The sequence below is a fragment of the Pongo pygmaeus genome, chromosome 16, assembly GCF_028885625.2.
Source record: "Pongo pygmaeus isolate AG05252 chromosome 16, NHGRI_mPonPyg2-v2.0_pri, whole genome shotgun sequence".
In the NCBI taxonomy this organism is placed as follows: domain Eukaryota; kingdom Metazoa; phylum Chordata; class Mammalia; order Primates; family Hominidae; genus Pongo; species Pongo pygmaeus.
In genome coordinates, this window is record NC_072389.2 from 64,893,139 (window position 1) to 64,917,031 (window position 23,893).

At 40.3% G+C, this 23,893-nt stretch overlaps 1 protein-coding gene across 8 annotated transcripts in view; it reads left to right on the forward strand.

Annotated features, from left to right (window-relative positions):
• Nucleotides 1-23,893, forward strand: part of FAM81A (family with sequence similarity 81 member A) — an 85,470-nt gene that overhangs the window by 57,035 nt on the left and 4,542 nt on the right. For all 8 annotated transcript variants that reach the window (XM_054451907.2, XM_054451902.2, XM_054451904.2 and 5 more), the window contains 4 exons: nucleotides 11,629-11,758; nucleotides 13,280-13,386; nucleotides 18,897-19,032; nucleotides 21,278-21,473. In XM_054451907.2, coding sequence (XP_054307882.1) covers nucleotides 11,629-11,758; nucleotides 13,280-13,386; nucleotides 18,897-19,032; nucleotides 21,278-21,473 — 569 coding nt within the window. The remainder of the gene's footprint in view (nucleotides 1-11,628; nucleotides 11,759-13,279; nucleotides 13,387-18,896; nucleotides 19,033-21,277; nucleotides 21,474-23,893) is intronic.

Below are 23,893 nucleotides of genomic sequence, written 5' to 3' on the forward strand. Positions count from 1 at the left end.
GTTCATCCATGTTGTAGCATGTATCAGCACTTCATTCCTTGTTATGGCTGCATAGTACCTCATTGTGTACTGCGTTTTAAAAACCTGTTCATCAGTTGAACGTTGGGGTTGTTTCCACTTTTGACTATTTTAAATAATGCTGCTGTGAACATTTGTCTATTTGTTTTTGTGTGCTCATAGGTTTTCATTTCTCTTGGATATGTACCTAGAATGAAAATACTGAGTAACATGATAACTCTATATTCAACTTTTGAGGAACAGCGCAGCTAGACTGTTTGCCGAAGTGGCCGCCACTTTACATTGCCCCCAGCAGTGTCTGAGGTTTCCGATTTCTTCACAACCTCACTAACAGTTGTTTTCTATCTTTTTGATTATAGCCATCCCAGTGGGTTTGAAGAGGTAGCTCATTGCGGTTTTGATTGCATCCCCCTGAGGTGTTGAACATCATTTAATGTGCTTACTGGTCATTGGCATTTCTTCTTTAGGAAAATATTTATTCAGATTCGTTGCCCATTTTTAAATTGGGTAATTGTCTTTTTATTATTGAGCTGTAGGAGTTTTAAAAATTATATATTCTAGGTATAATTCCCTTATCAGATATCTGATTTGAAAAATTACTGTCCCATTCTAAGGGATGTCTTTTCATTTCCTCGTGTCTTTTGAAACTTAAAAATTTTTAATCTTGATTATATCTAACATCTATCTTTTCTTCAGTTGCTAGTGTTTAGGGTGTCATATTTAAGAAACTTACCTAATCCAGGTCACAAAGATTTATGCCTATATTTTCTTTTTACGTTTTATAGTTTCAGCCTTTTACATTTAGGCGTTTGATGCATTTTTAGTTAATTTTTTTGTATATAGTATAAGGTAGGGTTCCAAATTTATTCTTTTCCTTGTAGGTATCTATTTATCCCAGCATAATTTGTTGAAAAGTCTATTCTTGTCCCCCATCAAATGGTCTTGGTACCCTAGTTGAAAATCACGTGGCGGCCGGGAGCGGTGGCTCATGCCTGTAGTCCCAGCGCATTGGGAGGCCGAGGCAGGCAGATCAGGAGGTCAGGAGTTCAAGACCAGCCTGACCAATATGGTGAAACCCTGTCTCTACTAAAAATACAAAAATCAGCCAGGTGTGGCGGCCAGCGCCTGTAGTCCCAGTTACTCAGGAGGCTGAAGCAGGAGAATCCCTTGAACCTGGGAGGCGGAAGTTGCAGTGAGCCAAGATCTCGCCACTGCACTCCAGCCTGGGCAACAGAGCAAGACTCTATCTCAAAAAAAAAAAGAAAGAAAATCACTTGGCAAATAGGTATATAGATTTATTTGTGGACTCTCAATTCTATTCCATTGATTCTCAATTCTTTTCTTATGCTGGTACCACAGTGTCTTGATTCTATAGCTTTGTGGTAAATTTTGAAATTGAGAAGTGTGAGTCCTCCAACTTCATCCTTTTTCTTCAAGATTGTGTTAGCTGTTTTAGGTCCATTGTATTTCCTTATGAAATTTAGGATCAGGCCAGGTGCAGTGGCTCATGGTTGTAATCCCAGCACTTTGGGAGGCCAAGGTGGGTGGATCACCTGAGGTCAGGAATTTGAGATCAGCCCGGCCAACATGGTGAAATCCCATCTCTACTAAAAAGACAAAAATTAGCTGGGTGTGGTAGCGCACACCTGTAATCTCAGCTCCTGGGGAGGCTGAGGCAGGAGAATTGCTTGAACCTAGAGGTTGCAGTGAGCTGGGATTGTGCCACTGCACTCCAGCCTGGGTGACAGAGCAAAACTTTGTCTCAAATTAAAAAAAAAAAATAAAAAATAATAATAATAATAAAAGAAGAAGAAGAAGAAGAAGAAGAAATTTAGTATCAGGCTAGGCATGGAGGCTCACGCCTGTAATCCCAGCACTTTGGGAGGCTGAGGTGGGCAGATCACGAGATCAGGAGTTTGCGACCAGCCTGGGAAACATGGTGAAATCCCATCTCTACTAAAAATACAAAAATTAGCCAGGTGTGGTAGTGGCCACCTGTAATCCCAGCTACTCGGGTGGCTGAGGCAGGATAATCGCTTGAACCTGAGAGGTGGAGGCTGCAGTGAGCCGAGGTTGCGCCACTGCATTCCAGCCTGGGCAACAGAGCAAGACTCTGTCTCAAAAAAAAAAAAAAAATTTAAGATCAGTTTGTCAATTTCTGCAAAGAAACCAGTTGGAATATTGATAGGGACTGTGTTGAATCTGTAGATCCCTTTGGGGAATATTGCCATTTTAAAAATATTAAGTCTTTCAGTGGGTTCAGTGTCTCATGCCTGTAATCCCAGGGATTTGGGAGGCCAAGGTAGGAGGTTTGCTTGAGGCCAGGAGTTTGAGACCAGGAGTATGAGACCATGTTTGGCAACATAGCAAGACTCCATGTCTATGAAAAAATGAATATAAGTTAGCTGGGCATGGTGGCACATGCCTGTAGTTGCAGGGAGCTATGATCATATCACTGCACTTCAACCAGGGTGACAGAGCAAGACCCTGTTTCAAAAAAAAATAAACAAATAAGTCTTTATTTAAAAAAATTTTTTTAGAAACATTGTCTTCCTTTGTTGCCCACACTGGAATGCAGTGGCATGATCACAATTCCCTGCAGTTTGAACTCCTGGGCTCAAGCAATCCTCCCACCTCAGCTTCCCGAGTAGCTGGGACTACAGGCGTGTGCCACCACATCTGACTAATTTTTTTCATTTTTTGTAGAGACAGGGTCTCTCCCAGGCTGGTATTGAACTCCTGGTTTCAAGTGATCCTCTCACTTTGGCCTCCCAAAGTGTTGGGATTACAGGTGTTAGTCACCATGCCTGGCCCCAAAATTCAGTATTTGGATCCACGAATGTGGGTGTCTTTCCATTTATTTTGGTCATCTTTAATATGTTTCAACACTATTTTGGAGTTTTAAAAGTATAAATTTCACACTTCTTTAAATTTATTCCTAAGTATTTTATTCTTTTTGATGCTACTGTAAATAGCAAATCATTTTGGTTTTTTATTGCCGCTTAGATAAGTACAGTAGATTTTGTATATTGGTCTTGTGTCCTGCAACCCTGCTGAACTCATTAATTACTTCTAATAATTTCTAGTGGATGTTTAAAAGGATTTTCTACATATGGATCATGCCATCTGCAAATAGAGATAGTTTTACTTTTTACTTTCCAATCTGGATTTTATTTCATTTTCTTGCCTAATTGCCCTGACTAGAACCTCCAGTACGATGTTGAATAAATGTGGTGACAGCAGATACTCTTGTCTTGTTTTTTTTTTTTTTTTAGGAGAAAGCATCCATACTCTCATTATTAAGTATGATGTTAGGTGTGGATTTTTGTTTTTTCCTTTGGAGACAGAGACTTGCTCTGTCGCCCAAGCTGGAGTGAAGAGGGGCGGCTCACTGCACCCTCCGCCCCCTCCAGGTTCAAGTGATTCTCCTGCTTCAGCCTCCCGAGTAGCTGGGATTACAGGCGCCTGCCACCATGCCCAGCTAATTTTTGTATTTCTGTTAGAGATGGGGATTCGCCATATTGGCCAGGCTGGTCTCAAACTCCTGACCTTAAGTGATCCACCTGCCTCGGCCTCCCAAAGTGTTAGGATTACAGGTGTGAGCTACCGCGCCCAGCCCAAATGTGGATTTTTTTGTGTATGCTCTTTATTAGGTTGAGAAAGATTTTCTTTTCCTAGTTTCCTAGTTTGTTGGCTGTTTTTATCATGAAGGGTATTGGATTTTGTCATATGCTTTTTTTCCACCTATTGAGATGATCATGTGGGGTTTGTTCTTTTTTCAATTGATAAGATTTATTACACTAATTGCTTTTCTGATATTAAAGCAAATTTGCATTCTTGAAATAAATCTCACTTGGTCATGATAGATAATCCTTTTTTTATATTGCAGGATCAGTTTGCTAGTATTTTGTTGAAATGACACCATCTGTTGTCATTTCCTTACCCCCAATACAGCTTTGCTCATTTACCTCCTTTGTGTTATTATCAAATATGTTAAATTTGTAATGTAATGTGCATTGTTCTATGTATGTAACAATGCATTGTTCTATGTATGTAACAATGCAATTGTATGCAATTGTATGCAATTGTATGCATATTATTTTAAACAATTGCTTTTTTAATCAATTATGACAGGAGAGAAAATATTCATTTGTCTTGCTCTTTATAATTACATAATTACCTTTACCCAGGCTCTGTGTTTTTTCATGAGGATTCATATCACTATCTGGGGCACTTGCTTTTAGCCTGACAAACTTTGTTTGGTATTTCTTCTAGGGGGGGTCTTCTAACAATGAATTCTCTCATTCTTTGTTTTTCTGGGATGTCTTTATTTTGCCTTATTTTTTTGAAAAGTAGTTTCACTGGATGTAAGATTCTTGGTTGGCAGCTTATTTTCTTTTAGCACCATGAATATGTCATCCACTGCCTTGTGGTCTCAATTATTTCTGATGAAAAATTAGCTATTAATATTATTCTAGTTCCCTTGTATGTGAGGATTTTTTTTTTCTTGCTGCTTTCAAATATTTCTCTTTGTCTATGTCTTTTTCTTTTTTTCTTTTTTTTTTTGAGACAGGTACTCACCCTGTTGCCCAGGCTGGAGTGCAGTGGTGTGATCTCAGCTCACTGCAACCTCTGCCTCCCAGGTTCAAGCGATTCTCATGCCTCAGCCCCCTGTGTAGCTGGGATTACAAGCATGCACCACCATACCTGGCTAACTTATGTATTTTTGGTTGAGACAGGGTTTCACCATATTGGCCAGGCTGGTCTCAAACTCCTGGCCTCAAGTGATCTGCCCGCCTCAGCCTCCCAAAGTGCTGGGATTACAGGCGTGAGCCACCATGCCCGGCCATGATGTGTCTGGTATGGATCTCTTGGTATTTGCCCTACTTGGAATTTGTTGAACTACTTGTTTGTATCAATTAATGTTTTTCATAACATTTTGGAAGTTTTTAGCCATTATTTTTTGAATATTTTTTATGCTCTTTTTTCTTCTGTTTCTCTCTCTTTCCTTTGAGTTGGAGTCTTACTCTTCACCCAGGCTAGAGTGAAGTGACAAGATCATGGCTCATTGTAACCTCAAACTACTGGGCTTAATCGACCCCCCCCCCCAACTTCAATCTCCTGAGTAGCTGGGACTGTAGGCATGCATCACCGTGCCCAGCTAAGTATTTTTATTTTTATTTTTAGAGACAGGGTCTCACTGTGTTGCCCAGGTTGGTCTCAAAGTCCTGGCCTCAAGCATTTCTCCTGCCTCAGCCTCTCGAGTTGCTGGGATTACAGGTGTAAGCCACCATGCCTGGCATCTTCTCTCCTATTATTCTCATTATGCATATGTTGGTGCATTTATTGGTGTCTCATTTTTTTTTTTGGAGACTCTCTTCATTTTTCTTTCTTTCTTTTTTTAGTCTCTGTTCATCAGACTGCATAATCTCTAGCTACTTATTTTCAAGTTCACTAGTGTTTGTTCTACCTATTCACATTTTCTGTTGAGCCCCTCTATCAATTTTTTATTCCAGTATTTCCATTAGGTTCTTCTTTTTCTTTTTTTAATTTCTATAGCTTTATTAATATTTTCTATTTGAAGAAACATTGTTATTATACATTCCTTTACTTTTAAAAGTGTGGTTTCAATCATCCTATGTTTGCTCATTCTGTATTTATATTAGCTATTTGAAGTTTTCTTTTTTAAAATCTGACATCTGTGTCCTCTTAAAGGCAGTTGGTTTACCTGTTTTTTCCCCCTGAGTATAGTTCACATTTTCCTGGCCATTTTAGATAATATATTGTACCAACTCTGGATACAAGCCCCCTAAGCTTGTTTTTGAGGTTGTTTGCATGTTTATTTGTTTAGCAACTTGAATGGACTCTTTTAGTGATGTCTGTTTACCCTGCAATATGAAGCCTCTGATGTCATTCCTCAGTAGAGTTTGGGAAATGGGCACAATCATTTGCAAATGACAGTGGTTTTGGAAGGGCTCTCTTTGACTGTCTCTTTCCCTGACATTTTATTAGGCTATCTTCCTCTGTTGATATCACACCCAAATCTTAGGCTCCTTTAATTGCTAGCATATTGCTATACTATTTTTGACAATGCCCTGGGACATAAATTGTCCTATAGTCTGATGGTACTATAATTAAATAACTGCCAGCTATAAAGGGCTTAATGATACATATATATAATAATTATGTATACATACAAAAATTACAATAATACGGAAAATGAGCAACCAAATTGAAGTTTTAAATGTCATTGTGTTTGGTGTGCTATACCACTATGTCATATGCTGACAGAGAAGTTCTCCATCAGCGTGTGACCCAAGTCATACCCGTTAGACGTTTGGGACTCTCTAGATGAACTTCTGACCACCAGTGACTAGGTAAGCCTAGCAATAGAGTCACTCTGCCACCTACCTGATGGCCACAACCTGGAATTGTACCTGGGAGATAACAGCTGTCCAAAGACCCAAAAAGGGAAAATTTGGAATGAGTACATTATAGTTCATCATGATGTAAAGCATTAAGGATGAATAGGAAAACTGGTTAGATTCATTGCAAATTCTTGTTTAACTAAAGCTGTTGAGCCATATACACAGCTATATTAGAGCCCTGAGGCTTTTATGAGTTTTTTTTTTAAGACAGGAATGATGTCTTTGATTTAACCCTAGATGGAATAGCAATATTCCTTTCCTCCTTTTATCTTAAATATATTTTTATTTTGAAATAATTTTAAATTTATAAAAAATTACAAAATTCACCAATTGTTAACAATGTCACATTTACTGTGTTATTCTTTCATGCATGTATTTTTTTTCTGAAACATATTAGAATAAGAACATTATTTTTAACATAAGAAAACCAGAGTTGACTTCACTGTGTGTGTGTGCGTGTGTGTGTATGTGTGTGTGTGTGTATGTTTTGAGACAGAGTCTTGCTCTGTTGTCCAGGCTGGAGTGCAACGGCGCGATCTCGGCTCACTGCAAACTCCGCCTCCCGGGTTCAAGCGATTCTCCTGCTTCAGCCTCCCGAGTAGCTGGGATTACAGGTGCCTGCCACCATGCCAGGCTAATTTTTGTATTTTTTTGTTTTTTAGTAGAGACGGGGTTTTACCATGTAGGCCAGGCTGGTCTCAAATTCCAGACCCCAGGTGATCTGCCCACCTCGCCTTCCAAAGTGCTGGGATTACAGGCGTGAGCCACCATGCCGGCGTGTTTTCTGATGGGAGTCTTTGGTATCCTACCTTGTGCTCTTCTGTGTGTCCCCTACCCAGCCTGCTTCTTTTTTTACAAAAGTACACGAGGGATGTGTGCTGGTAGGAAAGAATCAGAAATGCAATTAAATATACAAAATAAAAATGAAGACTGGCCAGGAGTGGTGGCAGCCCTTTGGGAGGCCAAGGCGGGTGGATTACCTGAGGTCAGGAGTTCTGAGACCAGGCTCGCCAACATGGTGAAAACCTGTCTGTACTAAAAATACAAAAATTAGCTGGGCCTGGTAGTGGGTGCCTGTAATCCCAGCCACTCAGGAGACTGAGGCAGGACAATCGCTTGAGCTCAGGAAGTTGCAGTGAGCTGAGATCGTGCCACTGCACTCCAGCCTGGGCAACAGAGTGAGACTCTGTCTCATAAAAAAAAAAAAAAAAAAAAGCCTTACCATCTCTTGGCTGTGTTTTACCCTTAGAGGTAACTAATGTTAACAGTCTGTTGTCTGTCCTTTCAGACTTTTCTCATAAGTAATAATAGGATAATAGTTTATTATTACAATGATACAATGGTTTGTAGTCTAATAAGTTACTTTACAGTGTGATTTTAACTTTACAAAGTATTATGTATACTATTCTGCAACATAAGTTTTTCCACATAATATATGGACACTTCCAGTATGCACATAGATCTAGCACAGTTTTTAATTGGATATGGAGTATTCTGCTACATCTATGTACTATAAGTCAATGTATTTAGCCACTAATTTTCTTTTTTTTGACAGAGTCTCACTGTGTCACCCAGGCTGGAGTGCAATGGCGCAATCTCAGCTCACTGCAACCTCCGCCTCCCAGGCTCAAGCAATTCTTGTGCCTCAGCCTCCAGAGTAGCTGGGATTACATGCGTGCACCACCACACCCAGCTAATTTTTGTATTTTTAGTAGAGATGGGGTTTTGCCATGTTGGCCAGGCTGGTCTTAAACTCCTGGCCTCAAGTGATCCACCTGCCTCGGCCTCCTAAAGTGCTGGGATTACAGGTGTGAGCCACTGTGCCCACCCTAGCCACTGTTGTATTAATAGAAATTTATGTTATAGTACTTGTGTTTCCAAGTGAGATACAGCATTGAAGCCAAGTGATAGCTAGTGAAAGCTTCGGAATACTTTTGAGACTTTTCAAACTACATTGTAAAACACAGTCTGTCCCTCAAACAGCTTTGTAAAGTTGATGAAACTGGTCTGATGTAGTGATACCTGATAGTGTTTATCTAGGAAGCTTATGTTTGGACTGGAAAATAATGTCTTTTTTAAAAACTATAATATTATTTATTTCATAGTATTTTAAAAACCTCAGCTTTCCCCAAATATGATTTAAATAATATTTTGCTAAAAAATTATGAACTCAAAATAAAAAATCGGGGTCTATATTTGGCATTATTTTAAATCATCATTGACATGGGAATGATTTGTGAGGATTAATGAAATAATATTTGTCAAGTATCTAGTACAGTACCTAATACATAGTAAATATTTCCTTATATTCATTCATTCACAAATATTTATTAAGCCTCTACCATATGCAAGGCAATAAATAAAACTAGGGTTTTAGTGATGAAAAAGGCATATATAATGTCTCCCTGCATGCAGTTTACATTCTAGAACAGTTGTTGCAAAGTGAGAGTCTATAAGAAAGTTGGAATAATTGAGCTGGTAGCTTACTTTCTTTAGAGTCAATAATAAATTAAGTTTACCACAATTTTATCCATTTACTCACCATTGTTTCTTGCACCCTACTCCTTCTTTGTGGGTGTTCTTTTCTTTTTACTGAAGTACGTTCATTAGTAACTTTTTCAGTATTGGCTTGTGGGTGATGTATTTCTTAATCCTTGCATGTTAGAAAAACAGTCTTTATTTTGTACTTATTCTTGGATGATAGGTTATTTACCCTCAATACTTAGAAGATGTTTCTCCATTATCTTCTGATATCTATTGTCTCCTATATCTATTGTGGGCTGTCAGTCTTATTGTCAGTTTTTGGTAGCTTTGGGTAGGTTACTTCTCTTTAGACTGTAGCTTTTAAGGTTTTATATTTATCATCGGTTATCTGAATTTCCCCATGCTTTATTTATTTTTACTTATCCCAGTTTGTATTCATTGAACATCTTAAAATTCATGTCTTTCTTCAGTTTTAGAAAATTGTTGGCATTCACACCTCAAATATTGCTTCTCTGCCATTATCTCTATTTCCTTCTGTTGGAACTCCTCTTTGACTTATGTTAACATCCCTGTATTTGACTTCCATGTTTCTTAACTATTTTTTCATGTTTTTAATCTCTGTCCACTGCATTCTAAGTGAGTTCCTTGCTACTATCATTGAATCCACTGATTCTATCTTCAACTATGTCTAGTCTAGAATTATTAAGGCAAGGGCTGGGCGCAGTGGCACACATCTGTAATCCCAGCACTTTGGGAGGCTGAGGCGGGTGGGTCACCGGAGGTCAGGAGTTTGAGACCAGCCCGGCCAACATGGTGAAACCTCGTGTCTACTAAAAATACAAAAATTAGCCAGGTGTGGTGATGTGTACCTGTAATCCCAGCTACCTAGGAGGCTGAGGCAGGAGAACGGCTTAAACCCAGGAGGCAGAGGTTGCAGTGAGCCGAGATCGCGCCACTGCACTCCAGCCTGGGCAACAGAGTTAGACTCTGTCTTGAAAAAAAAAAAAAAATCTCAGAAAGGAGTCATTGATCATCTTAGCCGCCTATAGCATGGAAGTAAGTGATTTGCTGGATGGTGCGTGCCTGGAAGTGGATGTACACCTCACATCTGCAGTTCGCCCCTGTGTCTGCCCACCACTGACTGACAGGAGAGAATAAAGGGTTCTCCTCTTCTACCTTCTGAGTCTTATATAAATGCCTCTCACTGTCAGAATCCAACTCAGAACCCTTCTGGCAAGGACGTCTGGGAAGTATAGTTTGGGGCTTCAGTCCCTACGAGACAAAGAGCATTTACAAGGAGCAAAAATGTTGTGTCACTTAAGAATGATCCATTTATATAAACTCTTTTCCTTGTCACTAATCCTCTAGTTTTTTTCCTAAGTCTCTAACCATTAGCCACTTTCCTTGAATGTCTGGCCATCTCTTATTCCAGGCAAAATGAATCTCCCAATGTATTGTTTGAAATTCTGCCTTCCTAACAATCTTTAGGGCTACTCCTGAGTGGACATAGAAGCATCAGCAGTCTTATTCCAGAAGGTGTCAGCATACTGGGTGTGACCATCTGTAAGCCAGGCCTGACTTTCTCCCTCAGTCCAGCTGGTCATCAAGAACTCTTCTAGAAGCGACGGGTTTTTTTGTTTGTTTGTTTGTTTGTTTTTGTATAATCATTTTATCTTTTTGTAGACACAGGGTCTCGCTATGTTGCCCAGGCTGGCCTTGAACTCCTGGGCTCAAGCAATTCTCCTGCCTCAACCTCAGCCTCCCAAGCAGCAGGAGGGAGAAGATGAAGAAGTCATAGGCATGGATTGAAGGAGAGTTGGTGCAGTAGCAGGAATAGATGCCATGGTGGGAATCTGGGCTCTTGTAACTTACTTGTGCCTTTTGAACCTGCTTGAGCCCTTCCCCTTGAAGATGGAGTGCTGTTCTAGGCCCACCTTCTAGTGTGGTATTCATGAGGGATTGCTCTGATTGCAGAGTCACCTAATGGCATCCTGTCTCTACTGAGCCCAGTAGCAAGCCAGCAGCTTCTTCTCAACAGAGGAATATTGTCTCAGAACAGAGCATTAGTTAGCTCTAAACTCTTATGGGTCCATTCTGTGACTCTCCTATTAGGACTCGACAGAGGCCCCACACAGCTCATCGGCCGCGCGTACTTTGAGTACCATTGGATCTGCCAAGTTGCAAGGCCCACAGGGCAGCAGCTTTTACTACAGCTTGAACTGGCTGCAAAGCCTTCCCCTGCTGTACACCCTACTCATGCTATACAGCCTTACAAGTGATTCAGTCAAAGTTTAGAAGTAATATTTTCCAACATGGTAGAAGTTGCCTCCCAAATCCAAGGAGGCCCCCAACTTCGAAAGGCAGGGGTGGTACTGAAGAGTGAGAGACCACATCCACCACACTAGCTATGCTCTTTGTAATGGCCTTTCGCTGCACATACAGTGTTGTACTCATGATCATTGGAAAGACTTCATTTATTTGGTGGTTACATCTCTAGCCTTATTAAGCAACATCCCTGTGGTTTAGCTTAAAAACCATAATGGGGCCAGCTCTTGGAATTCATTCGACCCTCTGTTCAAAAGAATGATTGATAGTGCAGTTTCTTTGAGTGGGTTTTGCATTTCAGGGTGTGTAAGGAAGCTTTTGCGCGTTGTTTTTAAACTTTAATAAGAATCAGCTTTGTTCTTTGTCTGGACAGATGTGATGCCAGCATAGCTAGACTTTCTGCAGAGCACAAAACGACCTATGAGGGGCTCCAGCACTTGAATAAAGAACAGCAGGCTGCCAAACTTATCTTGGAAACGAAAATCAAAGACGCAGAGGGACAGGTACGACCTGTTTCAGGTAGCTTTTAGAAGCAGGTAATTTGTTCTTAGCTAAGAATAACATGGTGTTGATTATTTCTTACAGGAGAAACCAGCTGGGGCACCTAGCATGGGTTTATGCCAATCATAAGCATCTTTTCTTTGCTTCTTCCTTTCCTATTTCACTAGAGTGGCCCTTCGTGTGTCTGGCAACCAAACCACCAAAATTGTTTGGTATAGTCCTAATTCTTCCCCCCACCACCACACTCCTAGAACAACTAATACATTCCAGAAATTCTAAATGACACCTTGAAAGCTATCTCTTTCACAAGTAAGTGATCGAGGATTCCTTTACATGCCACTCATCCCAATTTTTGATTCAGGAAATAATGTATGTCCTTGGACTCATTGTATGTACTACCTCATCACATAGTCTGTATGTGGAACAAAATTAGGCAACGCTAGAACGTAGGCAGGCTAATGAATATGAGAGTATTTGACTTCAAATGTCACAGATTAATTTCACAAAGCAAAACTTTTGGCATTTCAGTTTGTTTTTTGGCCACTTAAAAGTTTCCCTTTGCCATCATAGGGCCTGTCTTCTAGGACTTTTTCCACAATATCTGCCTTATTTGCTATTGTTTGTTTAAAGAGACTATTCCAGTAAAATAGGAGCATCTGGTTAACTTACTGGATTAAATACATTTATACCTTAATCATCTCCAATAAGAATATAAAGCTACTTATGTGAAAAATACAGATATTATACAACTATGAAAAAGAATAAAAAGACAATCCAATAATAATTTCTTTTTTGAAGAACGAGTGAGGATGGAATTACTACACCAGAGAAGAGATGTTAAGGAAATCATAAGCTTCTTTATAGCCAAGCCAAGTCAAATATGTACAGATATCCATCAAAAGAGACATTCTTTCTCCTTCTTCTAGATCTGACAAATACCATGAATCTTTAAGTAAGGAACATGGAACATTCTGATTTTTGCAGAAAAGGCAGAAATTTCACACAGGACTGGTTTTTGTTAAATTTCAGTAAAGACAAGGCACATGGGTAGGTGGTGTGAGAAAGGAACAGGAGGGAGATAGTCTACAAGTTATATTGACTGGTGACCTGACTTGTTATGGAGGTAAATCTGAGACCTTGATGGATTTTGTAAACAATAAAAATTCTATTTTCTATGACTAGCCGTTACACTGATGGTAGAAATTCCAAGGTAAGGTTGACTATCATGACAGCTGGTAGAAGTTGCGGTGTTGGGTAGGAATTGGGCTTGCTCCTCAGAGAACTATATGTAAAATTAAGTGCTTAGTGCAGGATGAATATTTTGGCAGTGCTACTGGTCTTGATTTTCAGTGGGTATATAAGAAAGAAAACGGAGGTGGAAAGATGAGGTAGACTCATAAATGAATTTATCAAATTAGATCGAATCTTAATGCCATTGACTAGAATATGGCTTACTAAATGTTTTCTGAAGTTGCATCTGAAGACGTTAGATGTGATATTTATAAGCAAGGTTTCTTTTCCAGATTTCTCAGCTTTTGAACAGAGTGGACTTGTCAATATCAGAGCAGAGCACCAAACTGAAGATGTCCCACAGAGACAGTAACCACCAGCTTCAGCTTTTGGACACTAAGTAAGCAATCGATTTATTAAAAAAAAAAAAAACTTAAAGTTCTTTATGAGTTTATGCAATACTACGATTTTTTCCTCTTGGTTTTTATTTATTGCACAAATTGAAAACAATAATGGAAGTTAAAAAGAAAAGTTTCCATGTAGCATGTTGCCACTTTTCCTTCATAATGATTGTTTTTTGTGTTTGGATGATTATCCACCTATTCGTTCAACAAGTGTGTATTGAGTATTCATTGGCCTAGGGGCTGAGGATCTGGGTAATGAACACAAACCAGACTCTGTTCTTATCCTTGTGGAGTTTAGTCTGGGGAGCTGATGACCATTAATTGATGACGTAAATGAACATCTACTATATTATTGCTAATGGTGGTAACTGTGTTGAAGGTTCGGTTCGTGGTTGTGTACGCTGAATAATGGTCCTCTAAATATCTTCGTGTCCTAATCCCTGGAAGTTGCGAATATATTACCTTATACAGCAAAAGGGGACTTTGCAGATGTGATTAAGTTATGGATTTTAAAATCGGTTTTATCTGATAAGCCTGATGTGATCACTAGAGTCCTTATAAGAGGGAGGCAATAGGGTCAGAGTCAAGAGAGAAGGCCTTGTGACAATGGAAGCGAGACTGCAGTGATGCGCTTTGAGGACGGGGCAAGGAATTCCAAGCCAAGGAACACAGGAGGCCACTAGAAGCTGCAAAAGGCAAGGAAACTATTCTCCTCTCAGAGCCTCCAGAAGAACCCACCCTACAGACACCTTGACTTTACGCCAGTGAAACTTATTTTAGCCTTTCAGTTTCCAGAACTGTAAGAGTATAAATCTGTATTGTTTTCTGCCACCAGGTTTGTAGTAATTAGTTAGAGCAGCCACAGGAAACTAATTCAGCGGTGCTGTGAGAATGAGTGACAGGCCTGGTTGTGGGGCCTTCCTGAGGAAGGGATGTTGGAGGTGAGAGCTGAAGAGTGAATGGGGCTTTGCTATGTAAAGAGTAGGATGAGAATATATGAGGTTGAATAGCCTGTCGTGGGAGGAATGTGACATGCAAGAAACTGAAAGATGACAAGGGTGACTGGAACAGGGAGTGAGGGTGAAGCAGTGGGGCATGAGGCTGCAGGGGAGGTGGGCCAGCTTGCAGTGGTGATTTTTTGTGACAGCAATAGACACAAATAGAAGGAGATAGAGTGAGAAGGCCCAACCTATGCCTAATGAGAATCCTATGAGAGATAATAGAGGGAATAGAGGAGAAGCAGTATCAAAAGAGAGAATGGCAGACAAGCATACAGAATTGATGAAACAGAAATCTCAAACTTAGAAAACCAAATACAGGGCGGGTGCAGTGGCTCATGCCTATAATCTCAGCACTCTGGGAGGCCAAGGCAGATGGATCACCTGAGGGCAGGAGTTTCAGACCAACCTGGCTAACATGGTGAAACCTGTCTCTACTAAAAATACAAAAATTAGCCAGGCGTGGTGACGCAGGCCTGTAATCCCAGCTACTCGGGAGGCTGAGACATGAGAATTGCTTGAACCCAGGAGGCAGAGGTTGCAGCAGTGAGCCGAGATCACTCCACTGCACTCCAGCCTGGGCAATAGAATAGGACTCTGTCTCAAAAAAAAAAAAAAAAGAAAGCCAACTACATTCCAGTAGAATAAGTAAAAAACCAAGTCTAGACACATCAGTTTGGTGCTCTAAAACTACAGAACACCAAATATAGAAAGATCTTAAAGCAGAGAGAGAAATTAGACCAATGCTGATTCCTCAGCCATATTAAGGGTGAGAAGGTGGTCTGGTACCTTCAGATACTGAGAGTCTGATTGTCAGCCAGTGGAAAAATAAAGATCTTTCAGACAAATAAGAACTCAAAGTTTTTAGCTGGATATGGTGGTGCATGCCTATAGTCCCAGCTACTCAGGAGGCTGAGGCAAGAGAATTGCTTGAGTCAAGGAGGTTGAGGCTGCAGTGAGCTATGATTGAACCACTGCACTCCAGCCTAAGTGACAGAATGAGACCCTGTCTCAAAAAATAAAATAAAATAAAATAAAAAGAACTCAAAGTGTACTAATAAAACTACACTAATGGAATTTTAAAAAGACGGCCTTCATGGCTGGGTGTGGTGGTTTGCACCCATAATCCCAGCACTTTGGAAGGCTGAGGCAGGCAGATCACCTGAGGTCAGGAATTCAAGACCAGCCTGGCCAACGTGGTGAAACCCTGTCTCTACTAAAAATACGAAAGTAGCTGGAAATCACCTGAACCCAGGAGGCGGAGGTTGCAATGAGCCAAAATCATGCCACTGCACTCCAGCCTGGGCAACAGAGCCAGACTCCATCTCAAAAAAAAAAAAAAAGAAAAAGAAACAAAGAAAATAATACAAAAAGAAGGTCCAAAATATGAGAAGAAAGGATGAGCAAAGAATATGATGAACATTGGGCAAATCTAAACAAACAGTAATATTAAAGTCGAATTTGCAGAGGATCAAAACACAACTAAAATATAGGTCAATGACAACATCTAAATGAGGAGGAAGATTTCTGAAATTATTATTCGGAGTTTTTCAGGATCAAATTAGAGACATTGAATAACTTTAGACTTTGATAAATTAAATGTGTGTATTAAAATTTCTATTCTAAAAGAATAAAATTGGGTATATAATTTCCAAACGTTAGAAAAAATCCAAAGGACACAAGTTCACATCAGATATGTGAAAGTGTTAGCAAGGATGTGGAGAACAGGACCTCTTTATAGTGCTGAGTGAAATGTGAAGTAGTACAACCACTCTAGAAAACAGTCTGGTGTTTTCTGGAAAAGCTGGATGTGTTCAGACCCTAGAGAAACTCTCCCAAATGTGAACCAGGAGCTATGTATCAGTATTTTTGTAACAGCATTATTATTTATTTTATTTATTTATTTTGAGATGGAGTCTTGCTCTGTCGCCAGGCTGGAGCGCAGTGTGCTTGATCTCGGCTCACTGCAACCTCTGCCTCCCGGGTTCAACGATTCTCCTGTCTCAGCCTCCCGAGTAGCTGGGACTACAGGCATGTGCCACCATGCCCAGCTAATTTTTGTATTTTTGGTAGAGATGGGGTTTCACCATGTTAGCCAGGATGGTCTCAATCTCCTGACCTCGTGGTCTGCCCACCTCGGCCTCCCAAAGTGCTGGGATTACAGGCATAAGCCACTGCACCTGGCCCATAACAGCATTATTTTTAATAGCAAAGATGGATAAAAACAAACCAAAACAAATGTCCATCAACAGAAGACTGGATAAGCTATGGTATATTCATAAAATTGAATATTATTCAACATTGAAAATGAATTCACTACAGCTATACAAATCAGCATGAATGAATCTCACAGACATATGTTAAGTGAAAAATGAGTAGAAAACTCACACTTTAGTACTGTTCCATTTATATAAAATTTAAAAATATGCAATGCTGGCCAGGCGAGGGGGCTCACGCCTGTAATCCCAGCACTGTGGGAGGCCAAGGCAGGCAGATCACTTGAGGTCGGGAGACCAGCCTGGCCAACATGGTGAAACCCTGTCTTTACAAAAATACAAAAATTAGCCGGGCATGGTGGTGTGTGCCTGTAGTGCCAGCTATTCAAGAGGCTGAGGTGGGAGAATCACTTGAACCTGAGAGGCAGAGGTTGCAGTGAGCCAAAATCACACCACTGTACTCCAGCCTGGGCGACAGAGCGAGACTCCATCTCAAAAAAAAAAAAAAAAAAAAAAAGCAATGCTGAAAAATATGCTATTTTAGGATCCAAACCAATAGAATAAAATGATAAAGAACAATAAGTTCCAGTTAATGGTTACTTCTTGGGTTGTGGGGTGATCGCAGAGTACACTTGGGTCTTCTAAGGTCCTGGCAGGGGTTCACGGTTGTGTACTTAGGGTACAGGCTAGCTTCCATGCTGGCTCTCACATAACAGTGTGGAGATCAGTGGTCCAGAGGAGACAGGCAGCAGTCACAGCTCAGTGTGGTTTTTCCAAGGCTCCAGTCCTTGTCCCTTCCCAGTCACCTGGGACAGGGAGAGAGTCCAGGGCAGAAGCTTTGTTTTTAAAGATATGACTGGAAAGGTGTGCTTATGACTTTTATGCATCATGAGGCTACATCTCGCTGCAAGGGATCCTGGGAAATGTGGTCTCTGGCTAGGCAGCCATGTACCCAGTTAACATTTGAGGGCTTCTTAATGAGGAAGAAGAAGAGAACAGATATTGCAGGACAAGTGGTAGCTCTACTACAATGGGTGTTCATGTTATCATTATTTAAGTCACATGTCTACATCACATACATTCTTCTGTATTTTATTACATATTATAATAAAAACTGGAAAGAAATAATTAAGAGGGAGGTAGCAGGTATGGACAGTTATAAGGAATTTGGGAAGGGAGAGGAATGGAAGGATGGGAGGGTTTTATTTTTTTCTTTTAATTTTTCTTTTGATTTACATTAGGAAATATCCATAGAGGGTGAGGGCAATTTGGGGAATGTTAGAGAGAAAGGGAGCCAGGTTCTAGTCCCAAGAGATAAAAGGGACTAGGAGGAAGAGCCTGGGGAAGAAGGGGACCCTAGAAGAGGAGATGAGAGACACTGTGTCCTCTGAGCCAGGAGTATCGTGGACCCTCGGAACTGCAGGGGTCTGCGGCTGGCCCAGCTCTGTGTCTCTGTGTCACCTCAGTGACTGTGCCGCATACTCCTTGTGGGTAGGAAGCACCATCAGATGGTTTATCTGTTGTATTCTCCTGCCTTACCAGCTTCCCAACTTAGTGCTAAGTACAATTCTAAGAAAAGGTAAATATGTAATTCTGATTGAGCCTAGTTTAATGCTGGCATATATACCAGAAATATGATAGTTGGAAATTGATATTGTATGATGTCATTAAAAAAAATTGTTAGAACCAGAAATACCATTTGACCCAGCAATCCCATTACTGGGCATGTACCCAGAGGAATATACATCATTCAGTTATAAAGATACATGCATACGTATGTTCACTGCAGCACTATTCACAATAGCAAAGACATGGAATCAACCAAAATGTCCATCAATGATAGACTAGATAAAGAAAATATGGTACTTATATACCATGGAATACTATGCAACCATAAAAAGGAATGAGATCATGCCCTTTGCAGGGACATGGATGGAGCTGGAAGCCATTATCCTCACCAAAGTAACGCAGGAACAGAAAACCAAACACCACATGTTCTTACTTATAAGTGGGAGCTGAACAATGAGAACATGTGGACACAGGGAGGGGACCAACACATACTGGGGCCTGGGGGCATGGGGGGGCAAGGGAGAGCATCAGAAAAAATAGCTAATAGATGCAGGGCTTAATACCTAGGTGATGGGTTGACAGATGCAGCAAACCACCATGGCACATGTTTACCGGTGTAACAAATCTGTATATCCTGAACATGTACCCCGGAACTTAAAATAAAACAATAAAAAATAAAAAAACTGTTTTACATCTAACTTGCAATTTTTTTTTTTTTTTTAGATTTAAAGGTACAGTTGAGGAACTCAGTAACCAGATATTATCTGCACGGAGTTGGTTGCAACAGGAACAAGAACGGATAGAAAAAGAGCTTTTACAGAAAATTGATCAGCTTTCCCTGATTGTTAAGGAAAACAGTGTAGGTATTGATGTTTAGCAATAATTTAGTAAAGTTATTCAGTGGGGGCCTACACTGTTTGAATAATAATACCTAGTAATTTATCACTGATTTATTTGGCACCACCTAAAGCGTTCAATTGTTTCTTGCCTTAAAATCCATTTCCACAGTTCATATTGATTCTTTGTATTCTTCATAAAGAGATAGAACACTCTGACTTGTTTTGGTTAACAAAGACTAAGTAGAAAATTTCAGTACTTTCAGTTAAGATGAACTTAAGCTAAAACCTTAATGATCCAAATTGTTCATCTTCGTTTCTACATCAAACTAAGAATCACAAACTTCATTCTTGTTTGTTTTAATTTCTTGATCTGGTTTTGCTTTTTTGCCTGGTGTTGAATAGATTTCTGTCTCCAGATCACGCCATTCTACTGTAGCTCCATGTGAGATACCACAGTGCAACATGCAAACAGAATCCACCATTTTTTTCCCCATTTTCCTTCTCCTTCATCCCAGTCTCTCATAGAGCTAAGGTTTGTAGAACTGCTCGAAAACGATATCAAGAAAGTCGTGTGCCGGGCACTGTGGCTCACTCCTGTAATCCCAACACTTTGGGAGGCTGAGGCGGGAGGATCACTTGAGCCCAGGAGTTCGAGACCAGCCTGGGAAACATGGTGAAACCCCATCTCTACAAAAAACACAAAAATTAGCTGAGCATAGTGACACACGCTTGTAGTCCCAGCTAGTCAGGAGGCTGAGCCTGAATCCAGCTTGAGCCCAGGAAGGTCAAGACTGCAGTGAGCTGTGACTGCACGCTACACTCCAGCCTGGGTGACAGAGTGAGACTCTATCTCAAAAAAAAAAAAAAAAAAAAAAGTCTTGCGTATGTAGTATTCAAAATTGTTATGCTCCCAAACCAGTACCTGGCAAGCAAAGTTTCATTGGTTTTAATTATTTAGCATGACATCTCCGTCTCCCTTCCCTTTTCTTGCACTGTTTCCTCTTGTTGGATATTGATGATTGAGCTGAAATGACTGGTGCAGTACATCTCTGACTCTGCTCTCTCCAGATGTGGAGCTGTTGAATTGCAGACTCTGCATTGAGCACCACCAAGAGAGGAGTATCATGCCATAACCCACTTACAGCTTGGAGTCTGCAGTCTTGGCCTCCAAGCTCACTGGCAGACACAGATTCCCATAAAAACCAAGCATGTGGAAAGGAAAAAGGAAAGGAAAGACTTAATTTTCCTATAGGATTTTATATATATTTAAAATATTAAATATGTTCTTTTAAGTATTTCCCCATATTTCCATCACATCTACTAATTGGCTTACTTGGATTTATACTAATACATTTGTACTAATAATTCTTGGTCTTTGGATCACTGTTTATATATGGATTGGTTTAATAGCTAACAGTAAACCCCTGGATAATGGTGGCTTTCATGAAATAGAAACTTATTTTTTATTTTGCATAACGGAAGTCTGAGTATAGGTAATGCAGGACTGGTGTGATAGCTTCTCAGTCCTCAGTGACCCAGGATCCTTCCAGTTTAACTTTTTGCCAATCCTAGAGTGATCCATATCTTCATAATTCAATATAGCTGCTAGAGCTCCAGCCATTCTGGCTGAATTCCAGAAAGGGAAGGAAGAAGGAAGAAGTAAGGACATACATCAGCTGTCTTTTAACTTTTCCTGGAAGCTGCCATATACACTTATACTTACATCTCATTGAATGTAGTGGTTTTGTTTTTTGTTTTTTTGGTTTTTTTGAGACAGAGTCTCACTCTGTTACCCAGGCTGGAGTGGAATGGCGAGATCTTGGCTCACTGCAACCTCGCCTCCCCGGTTCAAGTGATTCTCCTGCCTCAGCCTCCTATGTAGCTGGGATTACAGGCACCCACCACCATCCCTGGCTAATTTTTGTATTTTAATAAAGACAGGGTTTCACCATGTTGGCCAGGCTTGTCTCGAACTCCTGACCTCAAGTGATCTGCCTGCCTCGGCCTCCCAAAGTGCTGGAATTACAGGCGTGAGCCACCGCACCCAGCCTGAAAATGTAGTCTTTATTTTGAATGACCTTATACCCAGCCGAAAATCATGGATCTGTTAAGGAAGAAAGGGAGAATGGATATTATGGTGGGCAACAAGCAGCTGTTGCGAATCTGTTTCTTGCTGATTGTTGTTAAACAATATTATGGCTGATGTGAATGCAATGCGGATTTGTTTTCGGAGTGATTAAGTGCAGTTCTTATCATGGATCTCAGGGAGCCAGTGAAAGGGATATGGAGAAGAAGCTCAGCCAGATGTCAGCCAGACTTGACAAAATAGAAGAGGGTCAAAAGAAGACTTTTGATGGTCAGAGAACAAGGCAAGAAGAGGAGAAGATGCACGGGCGAATCACGAAGCTGGAGTTACAGATGAACCAGAACATCAAGGAAATGAAAGCGGAAGTTAATGCTGGTAGGCCAAAACCAAAACAGCTCACGTGCTTTATTTTCTGTTTGTTCTAAAACCTGTTAATTAGTATCCCCTGCAACTACCTATGAACCTGGCTAATGGTAATAACCGTGACATATCCTTAGTTGATTTTCTGAGTAGCTGTGCTGTATTTTCTAAGTAGCTACAATGCTGTTTGAATTTCAGCTATATAAAGAGCCACCAGGAGAGACAGGCAAACAAAACTGAAATTGCTTAGCCTGCAGCTGAGGTACATTTTCTTTAGCACCATCGGCCAATTCTTTTCTGTTCGTAGCCAAGGTTAACATGTCTCAGAAGGAAGCACATATCTTTGAGGGGGTTTTGAGGGCTTATTTTATAGTGCTAGCAGTACAGTACCACCCTGGCAGTGAATGATTTTCCTCTGCTGGCAGGTCAGCAGGGCCCATTAATTCACGCTTGCTTAAAGGAGAACATTAGCGCTGATTTCAAGTTCTGAGTGCTGTCATATACGGGAGGGATTAGATTTACGCCCTGAACTCAGGAATACAGAACTGTGACCGCTAAGTGGAAGGTACCCGAAGACAGATTTTAACTCAATATGAGGCAGAAGTACCTTAAAGTTAACGAGTCCTAAAAGACTGATGGCTTTGGGAGCTTGAGAGTTCTTTGTTATGGCAAGTATTCAAGTAGAGGCTGGTTGACTGTGGTCAGGAAGATGTTCCTGTAGTGTGAGAAGTGGAGCTAAATTCTCTCCTAGCTTCTTCCAATTGTATGATTCCATGAATTTTCTTCTGTGAAATTGTTCTGTTTTGGCCACATGGAAATAAAAGTGCTAGTTATCCCAAGAATAATTTTGTTATTACCACCAAATGTTTATTATTTTATTTATAGGAGCTACAATTAAATATATGAATTGGAGAACTTGTAAAGATAAAAGTGATTTTCTTTCTTAGTCTTTGGACTATTAAAATATGGTATTTGAATATTTCATCGATGTTTAACTTCGCATCATTCCCTGAAGGAATGTATTGTTATCTATTTAACATACCGTTGAGGATGTTAATATTTAGCACCTAATATGAAAAGCATCTGAGCCTTTTTTAAAAATAAAGCCATTTTCTTTATTACAAAGACAATATATTTCTTTTTTGTTTTGTTTTGTTTTGTTTTGGAGACAAAATCTTGCTCTGTTGCCAGCCTGGAGTGCAGTGGCGTGATCTCGGCTCACAGCAACCTCTGCCTCCAGGGTTCAAGCGATTCTCCTGCCTCAGCCTCCTGAATAACTGGGATTACAGGCACCCGCCATCATGCCCAGCTAATTTTTTTTTGTATTTTTAATAGAGACAAGGTTTCACCATGTTGGCCAGGCTGGTCTTGAACTCCCGACCTCAAATGATCCTCCTGGCTTGGCCTGCTGATGTGCTGGGATTACAGGCAAGAGCCAGCAGGCCTAGCCTCATGATGCCTTTTTACTCCTTTATTATTTCCATTATTTTGGAAATTAAAAAAAAAAAACGACAGAATGAGACAGGGGCTCACTCTGTTGCCTAGGCTGGAGTGAAGTGGTGTGATCATAGCTCACTGCAACCTCCTGGGCTCAAGTGAACCCCCTGCCTCAACCTCCTGAGCAGCTAGGACTATGGGCATGTGCCACCATCCCCAGCTCATTTTTTTATTTAAAAAAATTTTTTTAGAGATGGGGCCTCAGTATGTTGCCCAGACTCGTCTGGAACTCCTGGCCTCAAGCAGTCCTCTTGCCTTGACCTGCCAAAGCACTGGAATTACAGGTGTGAGCCACTGCCTGGTTGCCCTTTTATTATTTCAGTGTATATATCTTAAGAACAAGGATATTCCCTTATAAATAACTTTAATACAATGTATCATCAATGAAATTTTTAATATTCAGTTTTCAATGTGCCATTGTTTTCTTTATAGCAACCCTTTTCCAGTCCAGTGTCTTTTTTTTTCCAATTACATGTTTTTTAAATTAAAAAATTATTGTATATATTTAAGGCATACAACAAGATGTTTATATTTTGATATATATATACATAGTGAAATAGTTACTGTATTCAAGCAGGTTAACATATGTATCATCTCACAGGTATTTGTGTGTGTGTGTCTGTGTGTGTGTGTGTGTGTGTGTGTGTGTGTGTGTATGGCAAGAACACCTGAAAATGTACTCTTTTAGCAAAAATCCCAAATACAATACAATATCATTGACTGTAGTCCTCATGCTACACATTAGATGTCTGGTCTTGTTCATTCTCTATATCAGCAATTTGTATCCTTTGACCTGCATCTCCCCATTTCCTCCTCTTCCGCCCCACCTTTGGCAACCACCATTTTATTCTCTATGTTTATGTTTTCGACTGTCTTTCTTTTCTTTTTTTTTAGACAGAATCTTGCTCTGTCACCTAGGCTGGAGTGCAGTGGCGCAA